The 21,499-nt window shown below is 39.2% G+C and overlaps 1 protein-coding gene across 2 annotated transcripts in view; it reads right to left on the bottom strand.

Moving 5' to 3' along the window:
* Positions 1–21,499, bottom strand: part of SYNJ2BP (synaptojanin 2 binding protein) — a 101,964-nt gene that overhangs the window by 43,657 nt on the left and 36,808 nt on the right. For both annotated transcript variants that reach the window (XM_060140207.1, XM_060140198.1), the window contains 2 exons: positions 16,842–17,060; positions 11,973–12,235 (listed from right to left, as the gene is read on the bottom strand). In XM_060140207.1, the coding sequence (XP_059996190.1) occupies positions 11,973–12,036 (64 nt within the window). In that variant the 5' untranslated portion in view covers positions 12,037–12,235; positions 16,842–17,060. The remainder of the gene's footprint in view (positions 1–11,972; positions 12,236–16,841; positions 17,061–21,499) is intronic.

Genomic DNA, 21,499 nt, shown 5'->3' with positions numbered 1-21,499 from the left:
AGCCTTCTACTCTTCAAAACACAAACCCTACTTCCCAAAAAGGAAAGGCAAGCCAAACTGAAAGAAAATATCTGCAACACATATACATGACAAAGGACTTGTGCCCAGAATATATAAAGAACTCTTACAATCCAATAATAAGAAAACAAACAATCCAATAAAAATGGGTAAACGACTTAAACAAATACTTCAGAATATATATGAATGGCCAATAAACATATAAAAATATGCTCATCATCATTAGTTATCTGGGAAATGCAAACAAAAAACCACTCCACAACCCCTACGATGGCTAAAATAAAAAGGAATGATAATATCAAACGTTGGCAAATGTTGGATGTGAGATAACTGGAACTGTCATACACAGCTGATAGAATTGTAAAATGACACACATACTTTGAAAAAGTTTGGCAGTTTCTTTTAAAGCTAAACACACACTTACCCATAAAACCCACCAAACCCACTCCCAATTATTAGGTATTTAATCAAGGCAAATTAAAACACGTGTTTACACAAAGAGTTGCATATGAATACTCACAGCAGATTTATTTTTAATAATCAAAACCCAGAAACCCAAAAGTCCATTAATAGGTAAATGGATAATCATAATGTGGTACATTGTGGTATATTTACACAATGAAATACTACTCAGTAATAACAAATAAATGCATAGATGAGTGAAAGAAGCCTAAATACACTCTATATGATACCATTTCTATGACGTTCTATATTAGGCAAAACTCATCTACAGTGTTAGAAATCAGATCAGTGGTTGCCTAGAGGATGGGGTGAAAGGGCCCACTGCAGGAACACACAGAGAATTTTCTAAAGTGATGAGTCATGATTACACATGTGTATATTATTCGCCAAACTCCTTAGAACTTTACACTTAAGATGAATGCACTTTATTACATGTCAATCATACTGCAATAAAATTGATTTAAAAATGAATCTGGTAATTCTTAAGTGTGAAAATGCAAGTATCCTAAGCAACTATCATTGACTCTTATTATTAATCAATAATAAAAGACAGTCTAAAGTTACTTGAAGCACCGATTATTTGGTGATAATTGGGCAAAAAATGTGATTACAGTACCCTACTTCTCACACAGTATCTTTTCAATGCAAATATGATAAAATGATTTTTTTTTTAATTCTAAGCACAGTCTCAAGATGTTAATGTGAATGAAAGTTGAAAGTTAAAAAGAACTGAAAAATGCTGATATAGAAGATGAAGTTTAAACTCAAAATCCTTATAACCTACCTTTCTAGCCAGCTTTGGACCCTCCCTGCTCTACACTATACAGTAACAACAAAACTTAATAATTGCCCTCACCAAAGAAGATCTACAGATGTCAAATAAGCACATGAAAAGATGCTCCACATCGTATGCCATCAGGGAAATGCAAATGAAAACAACAATCGGATACCACTACTCACCTATCAGAATAGCCAAAATTCAGGACACTGATAACACCAAATGCTGGTGAGGATGTGGAGTTACAGGAACTTTCACTGACTGCTGGTGGGAATGCAAAATGGTACAGCCACTTTTGTTTCTTACAAAACTAAACATGCTCTTACCATATGATCCAGCAATTGCGTTCCTTGGTATTTACCCAATGGAATCAAAAACTTATGTCCACACAAAAACCTATGCATGAATATTCACAGCAACTTTATTCATAATTACCCAAACTTAGAGGAACCAAAACTCCTTCAGTAGATGAATGGATAAAGTGTAGTACATCCAGAGAATGGAATATTATTTAGCACTAAAAATAAATGGACTATCAAGCCATGAAAAGATGTGGGGATCCTTAAATGCATATTACTCAGTGAAAAAAGCCTATCTGGGAAGGCTACATACTGTATGATTTCAACTATATGACACTCTGGAAAAGGCAAAGATCAGTGGTTACTAGGGTTAGGAGGGAAGAGAGGGATACATAGGTGAAGCACAGAGGATCTAAGGTAGTGAAAATACTCTGTATGATACCATAATGATGGACATAGGTCATTATACATTGGTACATTCCCATAGAATGTACAACACCAAGAGTGAACCCTAGTATGAACTATGGACTTTGGGTATTTACAATGGGTCAATCAATGTAGGTTCATCAATTGTAACAAATGTACCTCTCTGGTGGGGGATGTCAATAATGGGGGAGGCTATGCATATGTGGGGATGGGAGATATGGGAAACCTCTGTACCTTCTCAATTTTGCTGTGAAACAAAAACTGCTCTAAATAAATAAAGTCTTAATTAAAAAAAAATAATAATTACCACCTCCCTGCTTTTCACTCTTACACACACACAGCTGTTCCATGTCTCCAAGATTTTCGATGTCTTCTTCCTTTTGCCTAGAAACATATTTCACTGAAATTACTTGTTTAATTAGCTCTTTACACTATTGCAGTAATTATCAATAGTTCCAATGATGAATAAAGCTGCTATAAACATCCATGCACAGGGGATTGGCTTTTTTTCATTTTTGTATCTCCTGTGCCCACCCAGTACCTAGGACACATACAAACCTCAGTTGGTGGCAAGCGACTGTTAAAGCCATTGGAAGTAACACCTAAGCCAGGAATTCCTAACATTTCTAATTCTGGGGAAATGCAGCAACGTTAATAACGTCTCTGTGAGCCTCCAGTAGGCTTTTTCATAACCTGAAAAAGAAGGCACAAAAGGAAAGGAGGGAAATATAGAAGGGGAAACCCAATGTCCCTAAAATGCCTATGACATAGGTTACCCTGCCTTTCCTGGATGACTCAACTCTTGCTCCTCTGAAATCTATTTTCCACACAGCAGCAGTAATGACAGGCACCATTTAATTAATTAAATGAGTTATCTTTGGTAAACTGATTAGAAGAGTGCCTGATACAGAATCAACACTATAAAAGTATCTGTAAAACAAAACAAAACAAAACCCCCATTTAATTCTCACAACAAGTCTGAATAGGTGCTGTTAATATTCTCATTTTATAGCTAAGGAAATCAAAGTATATAGAAGTGAGGTAACTTGCCCAAGGCACATAGCTAGTAACACAGGTATTCTGGCTCTTAATCACTATGCTTTACTGCTCACTGCAATTATATTAAAATTCAGTTCTCTTTGTATCCACAGTGCCTAGCACAGAAACATGTGCTACAGTCATTGCTCAATAAATGTGTAGATTGAAAGAAAGAAAGAATGAATGATTCAAACAAGTGATTCAAGAGGTTAAATGACTAGGCATCTTTTCACCCAAAACTATTATATTCTCTGGGGACTCTCTGGTCCAAAGATGAAATATGTCAGTTGTTATTTGTTACTTCTCCCAAAAGAGAGTAACATGACAAAGAGAGAAAGAGGGAAAATCTTAAACCTCAAAGAAACAGAAAGACAGTGCAGCAACAAAAAATGTATTACGCCCATGGTCCGTCTCTGTCCATCCTGGTGCCCCATCTGATGGAGGCGACAAAGAATATGGCCTGTGTGAATGAAAAAAATATTGCCTGCAACACTGTAAACAAAGGTTGTTGCAGCCATCGAGCCATCACATTATAGCTGCCCGTGACAGTGAGCCCTGAGGAAACTCAGGATGGAAGCAGCACGCCTGCCATCAAGCAGTCAGCCACCACAGCCACCTCCAGTGATGTACCCTGAGGAGACTCCGGGTGAGAAAGCCCAGGATACTGGCCCCAGATAGCTGAGGTGCATGTCAAAGGAATGATTTCAATGAGCCCAGACTTTTGCATCTTCCCATACACAGAAAAGCACTAAATTCCTTAACTTGAGATGTCTGGTTTTCTTTACTTAACAGTAACCTTTTGATGTTCTGACTACCTGGTCTTTGTTGCAAGAACTCCTGTGTCCTGGCTCCTCCCTTACCCCTTCAGAGCAGACTCTCAGAGCTATCTGAGAGTCTGCGTCCCAGGCTTAAGTCCAATTTTGTCTGCTAAATAAAACTTAACTCTCGACTTTTAGGTTGTGCATTTTTTTTTTTTCAGTCAATACAGACCAAAGATGTTTCAGGCAGTACATGCCAGGACATACATCTGGGCCTCTTTTTATTGCTCCTAAGTTTCTCTTTCAAATATCTAGGTAGGCATTTGATCTACCTATTCCTGATCCCTCCAGAATTTGGCTTTTCCAGCTGGCTCTCCTGTGGACTTGATGGTTTATTGCAACCAGATTACAACTAGTTATACTAATTATCGTTTTAATTTGTTCTCTGTTTCCAAATTATTTGTGCTTTTTGTCTCTCTGCTGCAGTATGACTTTGTTAATGTTACTAGCCGTATTACTTATATCCTGTCTATTTTATAAGATTGTTGTCTCCTGCATTACCCCAGGCCCCCAACAAAATTAGTGATGTCTTGAGAGTTAAACCTATATAACTCTATACAGAATAATTGTAATAGTGCAACTCTAGGTATGGGAAGAAGCAACAAGGGAAAACATTTCCTGGATCATAATAAACTAGTAAGACGGCGGATCCAGAGAATTTTAAATTATCAACAGGGCCTAATCCAGAAATTGGCACCTTGAGTGGCATATCAACAGAATCTTTGCCTGATCTAGGAATGAGCCTTCCTAGCACTGTGGGACAAAAATCAGTCATGAAATGTCTCCCAAACGTTGGGAATTTATGACCAAGGGGAGGGACTGCGTGTGAAAAGTGTTGCCTGCCATTTTGGTAAACAAAGGATGTTGTAACCATCAAGCCATCAAATTACAGCTGCTCCTGACAATGAGCCCTGAGGGAACTCAGGATGGAGACAAAGGGGCTGACCCACCGCCAAGCCCTGAGCCACTGCAGACACGCCCAATGGTGCAGCCTGAGGGGACTCAGGATGGGAAAGAACAGGATACTGGCCCTAGATAGCTAAGGTGTGTATCAAAGGAACGCTTTCAATGAGCCCAGACTTGCATCTTTCCATACATAGAAAAGCCCTAAATTCCCTAACTTGGGATATCTGCTTTTCTATCATTAACGGTAATCTTTTGATGTTCTGACTACCTGGCCTTTGTCTCAAAACCCCTATATATTCTGGCTCCTCCCTTACCTCTTGGGAGCAGTCCCTCAGAGGTATCTGAGAGGCTGTCTTCTGGGCTTGAAGTCCTCAGAAAGAATGCCAAATAAAACATTTAGATTGTGCATATTTTCTCAACATTTAGATTGTGCATTTTCTTCAGTTGACAGCATCCTTATTCTCTCACTCCAGGATAAGCCCTTTTGCAAGCACTGAATTTGTATATCCGGTCTCTACTAGATCATGTCTCTACTTGCTCCCTTGCTTTCAAAATGTTTCGATCTCTTAATTTTTGCCTGCTATTACAATTTATACCCTATCTGTTGCCCTCTTATCAATTTTCTCTTATTCTGCTGCTTCTTGCCCAATATATGGTAAGCTGTGCATAGCAACAGGCATGAAAACACCATAGTTTTGTACAAGGGGAGAAGGACATTATCTAATTCGTTTCTAAGACACTTCCTAAAGGCACTGAGTATTTCCTTTGGTCTTCTGTCTGAAATGTTCCACTGAGTCTGACTCTACTGGGAACGTATCTTATGAAGGTCCATAAGTCTCTGGATATTCTACCTCTTGAGGATAGTTAGCACATGCCTACCATAATTATCCTCCTACTGAACTGCAAAATTCTTAAAAATAGGGATCGTTTCTTATTCTTTATCCTAGTATCAATGATTCCTAATCATAGTGTACATAGTAAACACTAAATGAATATTTTTAAAAACAGCTTCCCTTTATTTCTGAGCCTCCTGAAACCAAGTTTGTTCTGATTCAATCAATCAAGTATAGATAGTTTTCCTCAATAAATAATTGTGCATTTACTCAAATACAATCATTGGCTACTTTGTTGCCTAGTCACATGGCTTTACAAAATGTTTCTATAGTTGAGCATCTATCAGCTTGCCTTTCTACTTCTATCTTGAAAAATTCTCAGTAAGATTGATCCTTGAAGCAATCTTTAGAGACACATTCTTTGTATCATATACTTTTCTCACTCTCTGTGTTTTTCCACTTATTCCATCTCCTTGTTTCTGGAATGTTTCAGTTTCCTACCGTTATATCACATTAGGACCAAACTGATTCTTCTTTCTCAAATTGTATTTAGTGGAGAACCTTGTTTATGACTTTTTGAAAGCTGAAATAGACCATGTTACTGGTTATCTTTATATAACAACATCCTATTATACTTTTCTGATATTCATCAATTTGCCTAGTCCTTTCAAGAACATTTACTGACCACTTTGTGTCATGTACCAGGCAAGGCATTAGGAAAACAAGAGATGAAATATATATATCCTTTTAATCAGAAGAGCTCAGACTGAAGTAGAGGGAAGAGGAGACACAAGTAAGGAAGCAAATATAGAAATAACGCTATTTTTTTCTCTCTGTGTTCCCACAGGACTCTGTGATCTTTCTAGGATCGTTCAGAGCCTGGATTTTTAAGTCACATAGACCTGGATCCAATTCTTTTTTTTTTTTTAACATCTTTATTGGCGTATAATTGCTTTACAGTGGTGTGTTAATTTCTGCTTTATAAAAGTGAATCAGCTATACATATACATATATCCCCACGTCTCTTCCCTCTTGCATCTCCCTCCCTCCCACCCTCTCTATCCCACCCCTCTAGGTGGTCACAAAGTACCGAGCTGATCTCCCTGTGCTATGCAGCTGCTTCCCACTAGCTATCTATTTTACACTTGGTAGTGTATATATGTCCATGCCACTCTCTCACTTTGTCCCAGCTTACCCTTCCCCCTCCCCGTGTCCTCAAGTCCATTCTCTAGTAGGTCTGCACTGGATCCAATTCTTAACTCTGCCACTTAAAGAGTTGTGTGATGAGAGTCAAGGTTTTCTCCTTTGCAAAATGGGATAATAACCATTTATTCCTTGCTGGGAGTAGATGAGACAAAGTGCTTAGTTTGGCAATACATGACAGACAATAAATGGTGTCTGAGATTCATAATAAGGGGGCATCTAGCCTGGGTAAAGAAGGCTTCCTGGAGGAGGTGACTCTTGAATTGAATCTTAATCAATGAATGAATAGGAATCAATGAATAGGAAGGGGAAGGAATCAAGATGGAATCTTAGAGAAAGGTTAAGTTTTCACACCAGCATTGAGAACTTTTCATGATCCAGTCTCTACCTATCTTAGCAACCTCTTCTCCCTTAACTCTCCTAAATGAACCCTTCCTTCTATCCAGGCTGGTTTACTCACTCATCTCAGAATATGCTTACTTATTTTCTTTTCTCTATTTCTCCTTAAGCCATCCCTGGTTGTGGCACTAGCCTAAAGCTTGTCTATAAGAGCAACATAAGTTCCACCTTCTTATAATTGATCAGTCTGGCCCCCACCAATGCCTCCATTCTTTCACCTTTTCTAGCACAGGGTTAGATTAACATACCTCTCTACACACTTCCTTTGTCCTCCTATTACATTCATGCTCATCACAGTCCTTAACCATCTGCACCTCTGCACTGAGATTTAACTTTTTACATGTGAATGTCATATCTCCATCGGAACATAAATTCAATGAGGGCTAGACGTCACATAATCAAAAGAGAAAATAGGGGGCTTCCCTGGTGGCGCAGTGGTTGAGAGTCCGCCTGCCAATGCAGGGGACACGGGTTCATGCCCCGGTCCGGGAAGATCCCACATGCCACGGAGCAGCTGGGCCCGTGAGCCATGGCCACTGAGCCTGCGTCTGGAGCCTGTGCTCCTCAACGGGAGATGCCACAGCACTGAGAGGCCCGTGTACCGCAAAAAAAAAAAAAAAAACCAAAAAATAAAAAGAGAAAATAGGGCAAGGATACAGCACTTTATTCTCAGCTCTATTTGGCATATGAAGGGTCAGAAAACTGTTAGCACCAGTCTCGGGGTTAAACACAAAGCACACGGCAGGTCTGTAGAGGCTTAGATGCTTGGACTTTATGAGGTTTTTGTTTTTAGGTTCTCACCTTGATACGCTGTCAGCTCTGTCAATAGAAAACTATAAAAACTTTCCACTGCGGATTGTGTTAGTCATAGGATGCCTCAAATCATTCTGGAAATAAGGCATGATATAACAAAATAAAGGTCAGGAGAAAGGCTGGGAGCCAACTCCTTAGACATAGCTACTATAGTGGGAGGTAGTATATGGAACACTATAATCAACAGATCTGGGTTAAATTCCTGGCTTTTGAAACTTACTGGCTTTAGAACTTGGGCAAATCCTTAACCTCTCTTAGAGACAATTTCCTCAATTAATAATGTGGATTAATCACCATTCACGGTGGTTGTGAAGAAAAAAAATTTATATATATATAAAAAGTAACTAGCACACTGCCAGAAAGAGAATACTTCCTTAATTATTCATTATTAAAACATTGTACCAACCCATTACCCTCTGCAACGCCTTTAAAGAAAGTAGAAAAATAGAGATTCTGTTCCCTCTTTAAAGGTGGTAATCGGGAGCAACTTGCCGAAACTCACTGATAACTCAGTCCTGAACAAGGAATCCTAATATCCAACATGAAGTAGGGTTGTGTTTATGGCCAATATGTACCTGTTACAGTGAAAAAAAGCTAAATTAGATTCTTGTCATACTTCTTAGAGTAACTGAGTCTTTCCAACATTAAAAACTCTCAATTTGATAAAAGTGGGAGGCTTCGAGACTATAATCAAGCTGGATGCCCATAGAAAGAAGAGTGTTCCATAAAGGATAAAAAGTAAACTCTTCAAACCCTTGAGGGCATTTCATTTGAGATTGTGATTGATTCTTCAGACCACCTACTGCTGGTTCAAAATGGCAGGAACCATAAAACAACACATGGCCAAAGAATCATGAACTCTTGGAAGTGGAAGAAACTTACAAAGTCGTCCAGCCTAAGCCTCTCCTTACATGGCTGAGGAAGTAGGCATAGGATAGATGTCAAGCTATGTACCAAGCTTTCTTTTGCCTCACCAGATACTCACTTCATAGTCATAACTTCCCTAAGATTTTATTTCCCTTGCAGTAAGCAAGATCAGACAGAATAGGTTCATTTGCCTTGCAAAATGGGCCTAAACACTGGAATTACCTAAGACTCTTGCCCCTGACAGAACACTGACACAAAAAGGCAAAAGTATGTACATCCTTGCAGTTACCTGATTAAACTATCAGGTCCCTACAAAGGACGCTGTACTGAAACAAAGAGTGACAATGCTGACTACAAACAGAGATGCATACTTGGAACTATAGGCTTTTCATATTTCTTCTATAGAAAGAAAGAACACTATGGGACTACCAAAATTACTGGAAGCTTCTAGTGGTGATAACTGACTTCTTCCCTATGCATCTTCATGATGGCACAGTGAGGAAAAGCCGAGTTAGACTGTGAGATTTCTTAGGAATACCACATACCAGGTAACTAGCTTTGGGAGGTGATAAACAGAAACTTGGAACCTTGTTAAATGAACCAATCAAACTTCAAATGACTGTTTTTATCCAAGTTTGTGGCTCTACTCATCTAAACTTTTAAGTTTATCAACTTATATGAGTAAAACATGAAAATGCTTAGAAAAAATTAAAAGTCACTAGGTGAATAAATTCATTCATTTTTGAATAAATGCACATACAAAACAGAAATGAAACAACTCTGAGGTGAGACACATTAGCATATACAAGTATTCTTAATCAGTCCTTTGACGTTTGTCCTAATTCTAATAATGCAGAAAAATGGTAACACTAGGAACTTCAGGTCTGCAAGATCAATAGGATCAGAAATTTCAGTGAATAGTGAGCTGAACATTAATCAACACTGTTATGTAAATACCAAAAAAGGTGAAGTGATATTACACTAAACTTTTAAAATATTTAGTGACTGGAATATGCAAGAGAATATCAGAGTTCTGCTCTGCTCCAGTCAGGAGATCCTGAAAATACTGTGGATACTGCAGCAAAAGGACCATGTCAAAATACGTTAAATTCTTAAGCAAGAGACAAGAATCAAACTTCAAATCACATCACAAGAGAGCTAATGTAACAACTAGGGATATTTAGGCTGTAGAAGAGACAAAACAGGAGAACAACCAGATGCCTTTAAATACTTGCAGGGCAATCAGAAAATGAACTACCATTGTTTCAGTTGGCCCTAGGAGAAGAACAAGTACCAATGGATGAAAAGTACAGAAAAACAGATTTTGGTTTAACAATAATTTTCCATGTTAGCCTCAAAAGTCAATAACCATTAACAGGGAGAGAAGGAGAAATTTACATAAAATAAGAAAAATGTACCTAAGAGATTTGGGCACACTGAATGAGCCTTTGACAAAAGTTTAGGAGATCGTATGAAGCATGACATTAAACCATGCAGATTAGTAATAAATTACACTCTCATAAGTAAAGCTGATTTCCAATTTTTTTATAACAAGAAAGAAGACAAAGCATGGATGATTCAGAAAGCCATATTTGGGCTTCCCTGGTGGCGCAGTGGTTGAGAGTCCGCCTGCCGATGCAGGGGACACGGGTTTGTGCCCCGGTCTGGTAAGATCCCACATGCCGCGGAGCGGCTGGGCCCGTGAGCCATGGCCGCTGAGCCTGCGCGTCCGGAGCCTGTGCTCCGCAACGGGAGAGGCCACAACAGTGAGAGGACCGCGTTAAAAAAAAAAAAAAAAAAAAAAAAAAGAAAGCCATATTTTATGAAAAATAATCTATGAGTGGTGGTCAAGCTACTGCAAAATTCCAGATGGGAAAAGATGGACTGGTCTAAGTAGTGACGATGGAAACAGAAAGGAGTGAAAGACTTAAAAAATTATTTCCGATAGAGTTCATGGTACTTGATGAGTTGTTGGAGACTCTTGAAATAACAGTATTTAGCAGTATTTACTGTGTTAACCTAACCATTTATCTACTAACAATAAAAACAACAATAGTAGTGAACACACAGTGCTTAGCACACAACGTTCTAAATATTTTACATAGATTAACTGATTTCATTCTCATAACCAGAGGAAGCGTAACTCTATTATCATGCACATTTTACATATGAGAAATTAAGTCTTACATCAGTAAAGTTAGTTAATAAATATCAAAGAACTAGTAAGAGGTTAGATACCATTTTTGGACCTACATAAGCCCAAAGCTAAAGCTCTTAATTGATACACTAGACAGCTGTAAAGGAAAGGCAACAAAAGCCAAAGTGGGCAGCATGTAGTACTATTAAGAGCCTAGTGGAGTGAAATGCATCAGGAGTTAAAAGCACTGTAGGTGAAAGTGAGGATTTGGTAGTATCGGAATCACATGACGGGCTTGTGGGAAGGAAGGAAGGGATGAAAAGGACCAAAGAAACATCTGTATTGAATCCAAATTCACAGAGGTGGGTCCTAGGAATTAACCTTTTTTTTAAAAAAAAAAAAGAAAAACCAAAAAACCTTGGATAATTTTGAGGCGAAACCAGCTTTGGGAACATCTGTAGCAGATCTCTAAGGTCTCTTTCTGGTTTAACATTCCAGTTGACCGTCTAAATGAATTTCCCAGAAATGAAAGGCGGGAGGGAGGGATACTAGCACCAAGAAAACGGCTATGCATTTACAGTACACACCGTTTATGCTCCCATTTTTACTAAACTGTCTCTCATAGAAACAGGGATAGAGCAGGCAAACGGAAGGAAGGGTGTGGTGTTCATGGGTGCTGGCTAAAAAGCAGGCTTTCCCCCAGGATTTTCTAGTACCGTTAGCAGAAAGAAACTTCCTGACTATAAATATATGTGGTAACCCGACTGCAAAATGAGGTGGATCCCTCAGATCCGTCTCAGGCTAACGCTGGATGCCAATATAGCCTTCTATGTGCTCACAAGCGTTGCAGGAAATATCTCGGTTGGGGCCTGCCTTCTCCAAGGCCAAAAGAATCTGGCTCTGCAGAAGAGGTGTCCGCTCTGCAATTACAGCCTCAAGTACCCTACTCCCAGCGATGATCATTTCTGCACATACCTGAGGGTCCTCTAGTGAGATTGATCTCCTCCTCAGTAACCAAGCAATCCACTCTTCCGTTCATATTTTACTCTTGTCTGGCTTCCCAACCTGGGTCAGCGAGGGCTCGCGCAGGCGAAGGTGAAAATCACCCCGGCGGCGGCCACAGCATCGCACTTTCGGTTTCAGTAGCCCCTGAGCCGGAAGAGGAAGCAAGGAGAGCGGCGAGCGCCAGGAATGCTGGGAGTCGTGGTTCTGGCTGCCGTTCTGAGGCGTTATCTCACCTGGTGGTCAAAACAAACTGTGAGGTGAGTAGGGAGCGCATTTCTATCCTGGGTAGGGATAGGGAAGGTAAGAGACATAAATGAATTGATATTGTCAAGGAAAAATGAAAACTAAGATCTCCTGCCATCTCAGAAAATCTTACCGAATGTAGAAAAAAAATTATATTATTCAGTAAGCCCTGAACCAGACTGGGATGGGTGTCACAGGCAATTGCTAATGCGATTGCAAAGAAAGAATCTCACCCTTTTTTATAGACAAGCAGATACAATCCATTACGTGCATGTTCTCATGTAAGAGTACTACGTAACCACACCGGTTGCTATACCTTCTTTGGTAGGTCACGCTTGGGGTAGCCATTTGTGTTCGTTAATTGCCATTATCGAAGGGAAAAAGAAAACTTTTCTATTTCTGTGACAAGAAGGTACTTTTAGCTTGGAGCAACGAGCCTAGGCTAACTTCTATGGTGCGAGGATATGGGGCACTATCTTCCTGGATGTTTAGATTTCAAAGAGTTGGCTCCCAGGACCTTAAGAAAAACTTTACTGAGTTGTACCTGGTAAGAGGCTTGTTTAGCTTTTAAAAAGACTTATATACATATAAAAGAGACATAGGAAGGATTTATAATTACAAATTTGTTCAAGAAAATTCTCTATGAAAGGGGAGAGGGGTAAAGGTCTCTTCCTTTTGGTAACAGGGAAAACAGGGAAAATTCAATCTTTTTTTTTTTTTTAAGTCCCTGCAGTAAGACTGGTAAACACAGTAGCTTCTGGTTTGATTATTTAATCTGAATTGGAATGCCTTAATTGGAATTGAACTTTTCAATCTTCCATCAGTCCCTGTGGTCTGACTCCAGGTGATTTCTCAAACCAGAAGCTACTGTGTTTATCAAACAAAACAAGAAAGAGGCAGATTCAGCAGGAAGGCCTCTTATTTGCCAATCCTGAGAGAATTTAATATGCAATAGTGGAAAGAACACAGGAGGTGATGTTAGAAGACCTGATCTCAAGTTTCAGCTCCATCTTCCAGTTGTCTGGCTTTGATCGGGTAACCTAATATCTCCCAACTGTGTTTCCCCATCTTAAAAAGGGCATGATAATAGATCTTTAAAAATGTTTTTGAAATGAGTAAATGAGATGAAAATTTTAAAAATGACTTCTCAACTTCAAACTCAGATTCATGCCATCCTCAACTTCCAGCCCTCCTAACACGTGTTAATTGAATGAGTGAATAAAGTGAAAAACAAAGTATGATAAGTGAAAAAAAAAGTAAGTAGGTGATATTGGAATGCCAAGAGAGAAGACATCAGATAGAAATAGGAAAAGAAAATCAGGAAACTTATTAATGAAGAAATTTTGAAGAAAAATAAAAGTTTCTTGTAGACTATGTGGGGGTAGGGGAGTCACTAATCTGTACCTGGGAAGATTGCCCTTTTCACCTGAGCCCTCAGTTTCAAAAGAAACACAAAGAGCAGTAAAAGAAAAAAGGTCACCAAATAAGTTTAGGAAGTGCTGGTAATAAGTGGAGTGACAGATAAGGCATGTAAATTGTCTTTATACCTTAATGTAAGTATAGTTTTTAAGAATGAGGAAACTTTAATATGTAGGAAGGCAGATAACAGAGGAAATAGGAGTTTCCACTAAGAGAAAACAATTGAGAAAAGCTATGGAATCAGGGTAATCACGGTGTTAATGAACACAAGTGCATGTGCCTGATGACGCACAGTGAGGCCAAACAATACCAAAATGTCGGAGCTTGGAGCAGAGAATGGTTTATTGCAGGGCCATGCAAGGAGACGGGTGGATCATGCCTTAAAAAACCCAAACTCCTTGAATGCTTTCAGCACAGCCCCTTTATAGGAAAGGTGAGGGAGGGGCGTGGTTAGTTGTTGCAAACTTCTTGGTGTCAGATCCTTTGTTCTTGAGGTCAGGTCATGGTCAAGTGATGGTGTTCCTGTAAATCTCCACCAAACAAATGTTATTCTCTGTTCTGACAAGAAAGGGCAAGGTCCCAAGGCATAACTTTCACCTTTCACCCTCCGAGGTCCAGGTCCTGGCTAAGGGGAGGGGATCCCTGCGGGGGCCAGTTTCCCTGCCCAGGAGCGTTCGTCTAGCACCCAGTCTGGGTCCTCCCGCCAGTACCCAGGCCCAGCTAAATAGGCAGATCTCAGCTGGCAGTGCCCTCAGGGCCAGGTCCCCAGTCCCTGCCCAGCCATCATCACTGAGGGAGCCAGGTGCCCAGGACCCAATTGGTCCTCAGGTGCCTCAGGCTGCCTAAATGGGGGGTAGGGAGCCAGGTCCAATGGACCGCAACCCATGCAGACTGCCACTGCCATTAGGTTGCAGAGGTGGGGATGGGGGAGAGGTTCATCACTACCTCAAGGCCTGGGACCGGCCAGTGGATGACCTTGGTGAGGCCTATGGAGCCCTGCAGGACACAGCCCACTGCCTGTTCCCTGGGCCTCCCAGCTCACCTGCCAGCCTGAGGCCAGGTGAGCTGTAGGGCCCAGGGGGAGAAGGCCAGGATCCGCCTCTTACCTAACTCTCTGCCTGGTGACCACCACACCCGAGGGTTGGCCTAATGGGCCCCCTAACCACCATGCTAGTGGTCTTGCAGTAATGGTTGCCTGGTAACTGCCGCCTGCCAATGGCTGCACGCCCTGCTCTATTACAATTCCCCCCTTTTCTTTGATATTCCTCAATCTTGAGGAGAACATGTAGGTATGTTTTGGATAGAGTGGTTAATCATGAACTTGGCAGAGGAACTCAGTTTTAGGGGGACTTGGTTTCAACCTCCAATTCTGTTTCATCCTTCCCCAAGTCTTTCAGGGAATGGGGTGATGACCACTCTAGCTACTTCCTGCTAAAATGGGACACAGTCCTACCTTGATTTGGGGCATGGATACCGAGTTGGAAATAATCCCAAGTTCCAAGTCCTGGATCCAAGTCTTGTATAAGAAAGATCTCATTCCCTGAGGAATTCAGGAGAATAAGCCTGAAAACCAGTATGGACCTGGCATGCTGGGGGAGACTTGTTGCCACAAAGCCAGACTCATAGAAGTATAATTTACCAAATTGCTTTAAGTCACGAGTAACTTGAGGGGAAGGGCTTCCCTATATCTAGAGAACACAGATCAAAATCAGTAATATTCCAGACAAAACGCATAACCATTATAACCATATATACCAGTTTATTCAGTAACCAATCCTTTTGTTATCTTTTTATGAAGCCATCAGGTCTTCCATTAGAATTTTAAATTTCTTACCCAGTTCAGTGGTATAATCTGAACTTTATTAGAGACCTGCACTTATCAAAAAAGTCCTCCCTATGAATCTTCTTGAAGATGAAGCACTTTTGCAAAGCATCAGCTTAACTGTCTATTAAAGACTTAAAAAGGCAAGGTTAAAAATCTGATCACAATGTGTTGACAAAACTGAATCAATTTGCTATGATATGACCAGAGTTATGGCTGATAGATTATACCAGGACATATCTACATTTCAGAAACTTTATATAATTTCTAGAATATCTATAGTAGTAACATTTATCTGTACAGTATAATAAAGGAAGGCTTATTACTCCTTTGACAATGCTTCCCATGTAATTCAATGTACCAAATAATACTAGTTAAATATTCCTCCTTGAGATGCCTTAGGGGCCCCCTAACAAATCCCAAAGTTAGCTGGAGGTCAAAAGAACTTTAATTAAAATTTGATATTTGGGAAGTTTGCCAAAAAGTTTCAAAACACTTGGTCAAATAAGATCATCAGTCACTGTAAGACAATACTTGTTTCTTATCCACAGTGAGAAGAGAACTTAAAAGCAAATACAGATCACTTAAAGGAAGGAAGTTTATATAACCTGTTATCAAAAGCAGCATTCTAGGTAAACTTGTTCTCTTAGCAGAGAGGAACCAAATCTAGTCTCGCACCAGCTTACTTTTAATATTGATAACAAAATCCATTTACCTAAATTTAATCTAATCTCAGCCTGACCATGCATAAAAGTCCTTTTTTACTCAAAACATATATCCTACTTTCCTACTGTAAACTGAAATGTTTTTAAAAATATTTTAGTAGCTTTAATTACATATTTAGATTAGAATCCTCAACTCTTAAGTACCTTAATTTTTAGTGAAAACTAAGAGGAAAGTAATTGTGAACTGTTTGTCATACCAGCATTTTCTGATTGGAAACTTATGCTTTGGTTTTCCTCTCCTAAGAAGGCAAAGGTAGGTAAACTTAGATTTGCCCAGCAACCAGTGTTCCAATATTTTATCCTATTTGAAATGACCTAGATGGTCAATGAATTCTTGCCATTTAACTTAGTTCAGTTTCAAGTTACCAGTTTGGAGAGGCTATTTTAGATAGACTTAAGGTTTCATTATATCAAGTTATTTTTCTTGCTGACAAATTTGCAACAGATATAAGGTCTTATTTGATCTCTAAATAACCTAGGTACAACAGAAGTATTATACTTAACAAGCTTAAGCTAGCTTCAGTGCCAGATATCAATTCAGTACTGAACATTTCCCAGGTCATGAGGACCTGAAATTCATTTTGGCCAACTTTCTAACTATTAAAAAGTATTTCATTTGTAAGCACTTACTTTTGAGTCAATTAAATAGAGCTCACTTAGGGGGCTTCCCTGGTGGCGCAGTGGTTGAGAGTCCGCCTGCCGATGCAGTGGATGCGGGTTCGTGCCCTGGTCCGGGAAGATCCCACATGCCGCGGAACAGCTGGGCCCGTGAGCCATGGCCGCTGAGGCTGCGCGTCCGGAGCCTGTGCTCCGCAACGGGAGAGGCCACAACAGTGAGAGGCCCGCGTACTGCAAAAAAAAAAAAAAAATAGAGCTCACTTACAAGTTAACTTAGCTGTAATATAACTGAAAGTGGTCCAGTTCTGGAGAGTGCATCTCAAGGGGCTGCATTCAGGAAACAAATTTGAGTTTCCCATAGCCAGCACAATTACACACAAGACAAATGCAAACATACACACAAGGAACAAAATCTAATTCCTGCAGGACAAAAACAAAAGGGTGAAGTTCAACAATTTCCTCAACTTTTTCAAGCAAAGATCCCTCTTTTTAACAACAAACAACATGCAAATGGAAAGATAGGGAATCATGACTGCATATGTCGTGGCAATTGATCTGGCAAATGCAAAACCAAAAAGGAAAATAACACCAAAAAACAGTTGGAATAAGTTAAATTTACTTAGTTAACTCCAAGCTTTCTCCTAGAAATATTTTTATTTTATCAGGGTCAGAATTCTGAAAAAAAAGTATTTCATCAAACCAGCTTTCTCTAACTACATATGCAAAAAGAACAAGTTTTGGAATTTCAAAAGGGTTTCATCTTAACCAAATTTCCTCCAGAGTCTAAAGAACATAGTGGCCACACAGTGGTAAAAAAATCTTCTTTCTTACACCCTAGGGGTGTAAGCTCTATAAGATGGAATAGAGCTCTGATTATCATGGCAGGTGTTATTAAATATCAAACAAACAAATGCAATGCAAAATGGTCTCTCAGGATCACAGTTCCCTAGCACCAAAAAGGAGATTCCCACCCACTGCAAAGGGAAAATCCCAACCAATGTTCCAACACAGGTGAAACCCAATGCAATAGGGAAGGATACCTGGTGTCATCACTTGTGAGCTACATTATTCACCGAAGACGTCTCAACTAGCCAATACAAGTACTGATTCACACATGTACAACATAACAAATAACAAACATGGTCCCACAAACAAAAGCACAAACCAGAGTGGCTCACCCCAAGATGACACACACAAACAACAAATAAGTTACAGTCACACAGACAGAAAATCAGAGGAGGTGTAGTCTAAAATTCCACTTCCACTCACAGATTGAGGCCTACAAACAGAGTGGCCCAGCTCTCAAAAGTGAACAGACCTAAAGTGGCTCACTTCCTGCAAGGGAAGCAGCCCAAATGGAGTGGAGAGAAATCCCAGCCTGAACAAGGGGGAGCGACTTACCCCAAGTGACACCAAATGTGGACCATAGCTCTGGATGTTTGTCTGCTCCAAACAGCCTTGTGCTGTGGGGCGGCTGGCGCCTGTCAGGGAGAGTCCCTCCCAGTTCCCTGGAGCAAAATGAGCTCCAGCAGCTGCTGGGAGCTTGGGAAGGGGCTGCCCCTGGCCGGGGTCAACCTGCCCTGGGAATAGACCTCCTGGCTGCCTCACGATAATGAGCATTTGGGGAAAAGAAAATAGAACATAATCTATGAGCGAAAAAGCAGAATGGGTTGGTAGGTGATGACACAAAAAATAGGCTACAAACAGATCATGAAAAAAACCCCACCAGTACAGAGATATACACTTAATTCTATATGCGATAGGCTAAGGAAGTTTATTTCTCTCACATTAAAGAACTCTGGAAATAGACAGTAGAGGACTGATGTTGAGGCTCCTCAGTCACCAGGCATCTTAAATTATCATGATGAAAATAGAATTCCTAATCCCCTATACCTCCTTTAGTCTTTCTTCTTCCTGGGTAACTGGATTTGCCCAATTCAAATAAAAATATTCAGAATAATTCTTTTATTTTCCCCAGCTTCTGTTATTTATTTTTAATTGAAGTATAATTGACTTACAATATTATATTTGTTTCAGGTGTACAACATAGTGATTTGATATTTTTATATGTTATAAAATGATCACCACAATAAGTACAGTTACCGTCAACATACAAAATTATTACAATATTATTGACTATATTCCCTATGCTGTACATCCCCATGACTTATTTATTTTATAACTATAAGTTTGTACCTCTTAATCTCCCTCATCTATTTTACTCACCCCAAGGCCTTCCTCTCTGCAATCACCAGTTTGTTCTCTAAGGCTGTTTATATTATGTTTGTTCATTTGTTTTGTTCTTTTAGATTTCACATATAAATGAAATCTTATAGTATTTGTTGTTATCTTTCTGATTTATTTCACTTAGCATAATACCCTCTAGATTCATCCATATTGTTGAAAATGGCAGGATTTCATTCTTTTTTATGGTTAATATTCCATTAAATGCACACATACCCACACATATATCTCACACATCTTTTCATCCTTTCATATATTGATGGACACTTAGGTTGTTTTCATATCTTGGCTATTGTAAATACTGCTGCAATGAACATAGGGGTGCCTATATCTTTTCAAATTAGTGTTTCTGTTTTCTTTGGAAAAATACCCAGAGGTGGAATTCCTGGACCGTATGGTATTAATTTTTTGAGGGACTTCTATACTGTTTTCCATAGTGGCTGCACCAATTTTGCACCACTGTTGTCCCACCAACAGTGCACAAACCTTCCCTTTTCTCCACGTCCTTGCCAATGCTTGTTATTCCTTCTTGTTCGTTTGTTTTGTTTTGTTTTTTGTTTTTGTTTTTTGATGATAGCCATTCTGACAGGTGTGAGGTCATATCTCATTGTGGTTTTGATTTATATTTTCCTGATGATTAGTGATGTTGCACATCTTTTCATGTGTCTGTTGTCCATGTATATGACTTCTTCGGGAAAATATCTATTCAGGTTCACTGCCATTTTTAATCAATTGTTTGTTTTAATTTTTGATGTTAAATTGTATGAGTTCTTTGTATATTTTGGGTATTAACCCCTCACTGGATATATCATTTCCACATATCTTCTTCTAATAAGCAGGTGGCCTTTTGTTCTGTTGATAGTGTCCTTTTCTGTGCAAAAGCTTTTTAGTTTGATTAGGTCCTATGTGTTTATTTTTTCGTTTCCCTTATCTGAGGAGACATATCAAAAAATGTTGTTAAGACTGATATCAAAGAGCATGCTGCCTATGTTTTCTTCTACAAGTTTTATGGTTTCAGGTCTTACATAAGTCTTTAATTCATTTTGAGTTTATTTTTGTGTATGGGGTGAGATAGTCCACTTTGATTACATGTGCCTGTCCAGTTTTCCCAACACCATTTATTGAAGAAGCTGTCTTTTCTCCATTTATATACTTGCCTCTTTTGTTGTAGATTAGTTGCCCATTTAACCATGGATTCATTTCTGAGCTGTCTATTCTGTTCCATTGATCTATGTGTCTGTTTTTGTGCAAGTACCATACTGTTCTGATTACTGTAGCTTTGTAGTATAGTCTGAAGTCAGGGAGCCTGATTTTTCCACCTCTGTTCTTCTTTCTGAAGATTGTTTTAGCTATTTGGGGTCTTTTGTGTTTCCATACAAATTTTAGAATTATTTGTTTTAGTTGTGTGAAAAATGCCATTAGTATTTTGATAGGGATTGCACTGAATCTGTGGATTGCCTTGGGTAGCATGATCATGTTAACAATATTAGTTCTTCCAATCCAAGAGTATGGTATATATTCCAATTTTTGTACGTCTTCAATTTCTTTCATCAGTGTCTTATAGTTTTCCTGAGTACAGGTCTTTTACCTCATTTGATAAATTTATTCCTAGATATTTTATTTTTTATGTGATTATAAATGGGATTGTTTTCTTAATTTCTCTGATAGTTTGTGTTAGTGTATAGAAATGCAACAGATTTCTGTGTATCAATTTTGTATCATGCAACTTTACTGAATTCATTGATGAGTTCTAGTAGTTTTATTAAATTTTTTTGGTGGTGTCTCTAGGATTTTCTATATATAGTATCATGACATCTGCAAACAGTGAGTTTTGCTTCTTCCTTTTCAATCTGAATCCTTTTATTTCTTTTTCTTGTGTGGTTTCTGTGGTTAGGACTTCCAATATTATGTTAAATAAAAGTTGCAAGAATGGGCATCCTTGTCTTGTTCCTGATCTTAGAGGAAATGCTTTCAGCTTTTGACCACGGAGTATGACATTGACTGTAGGTTTGTCATAAATGGACTTTATATATTGAGATATGTTCCCTCCACACTCAACTTTGTTGAGATTTTTATCATAAATTGTTGAATTTTGTCAGAAGCCTTTTCTGCATCTTTTGAGATGATCATATGATTTTTATTCTTCAATTTATTAATATGGTGTCTCACATGGAATGATCTGTGGATACTGAACCATCCTTACATTCCTAGCACAAATCCCCCTGATCATGGTGTATGATCCTTTTAATGTATTGTTGAATTCACTTTGCTGATATCTTGTTGAGGATTTTTACACGTATATACGTCAGTGATACTGGCCTGTAATTTTCTTTCTGGTATGGTGTCTTTGTATGCTTTTGGTATCGGGGTTTTTCTGGCCTCAGAATGAATTTGGAAGTGTTCCTTCCTCTTCAGTTTTTGGAATA

The sequence above is a fragment of the Lagenorhynchus albirostris genome, chromosome 1, assembly GCF_949774975.1.
Source record: "Lagenorhynchus albirostris chromosome 1, mLagAlb1.1, whole genome shotgun sequence".
Lineage (NCBI taxonomy): Eukaryota > Metazoa > Chordata > Mammalia > Artiodactyla > Delphinidae > Lagenorhynchus > Lagenorhynchus albirostris.
The sequence above is the reverse complement of the archived record's forward strand: the minus strand, read 5'-3'. Positions and strand labels throughout refer to the sequence as shown.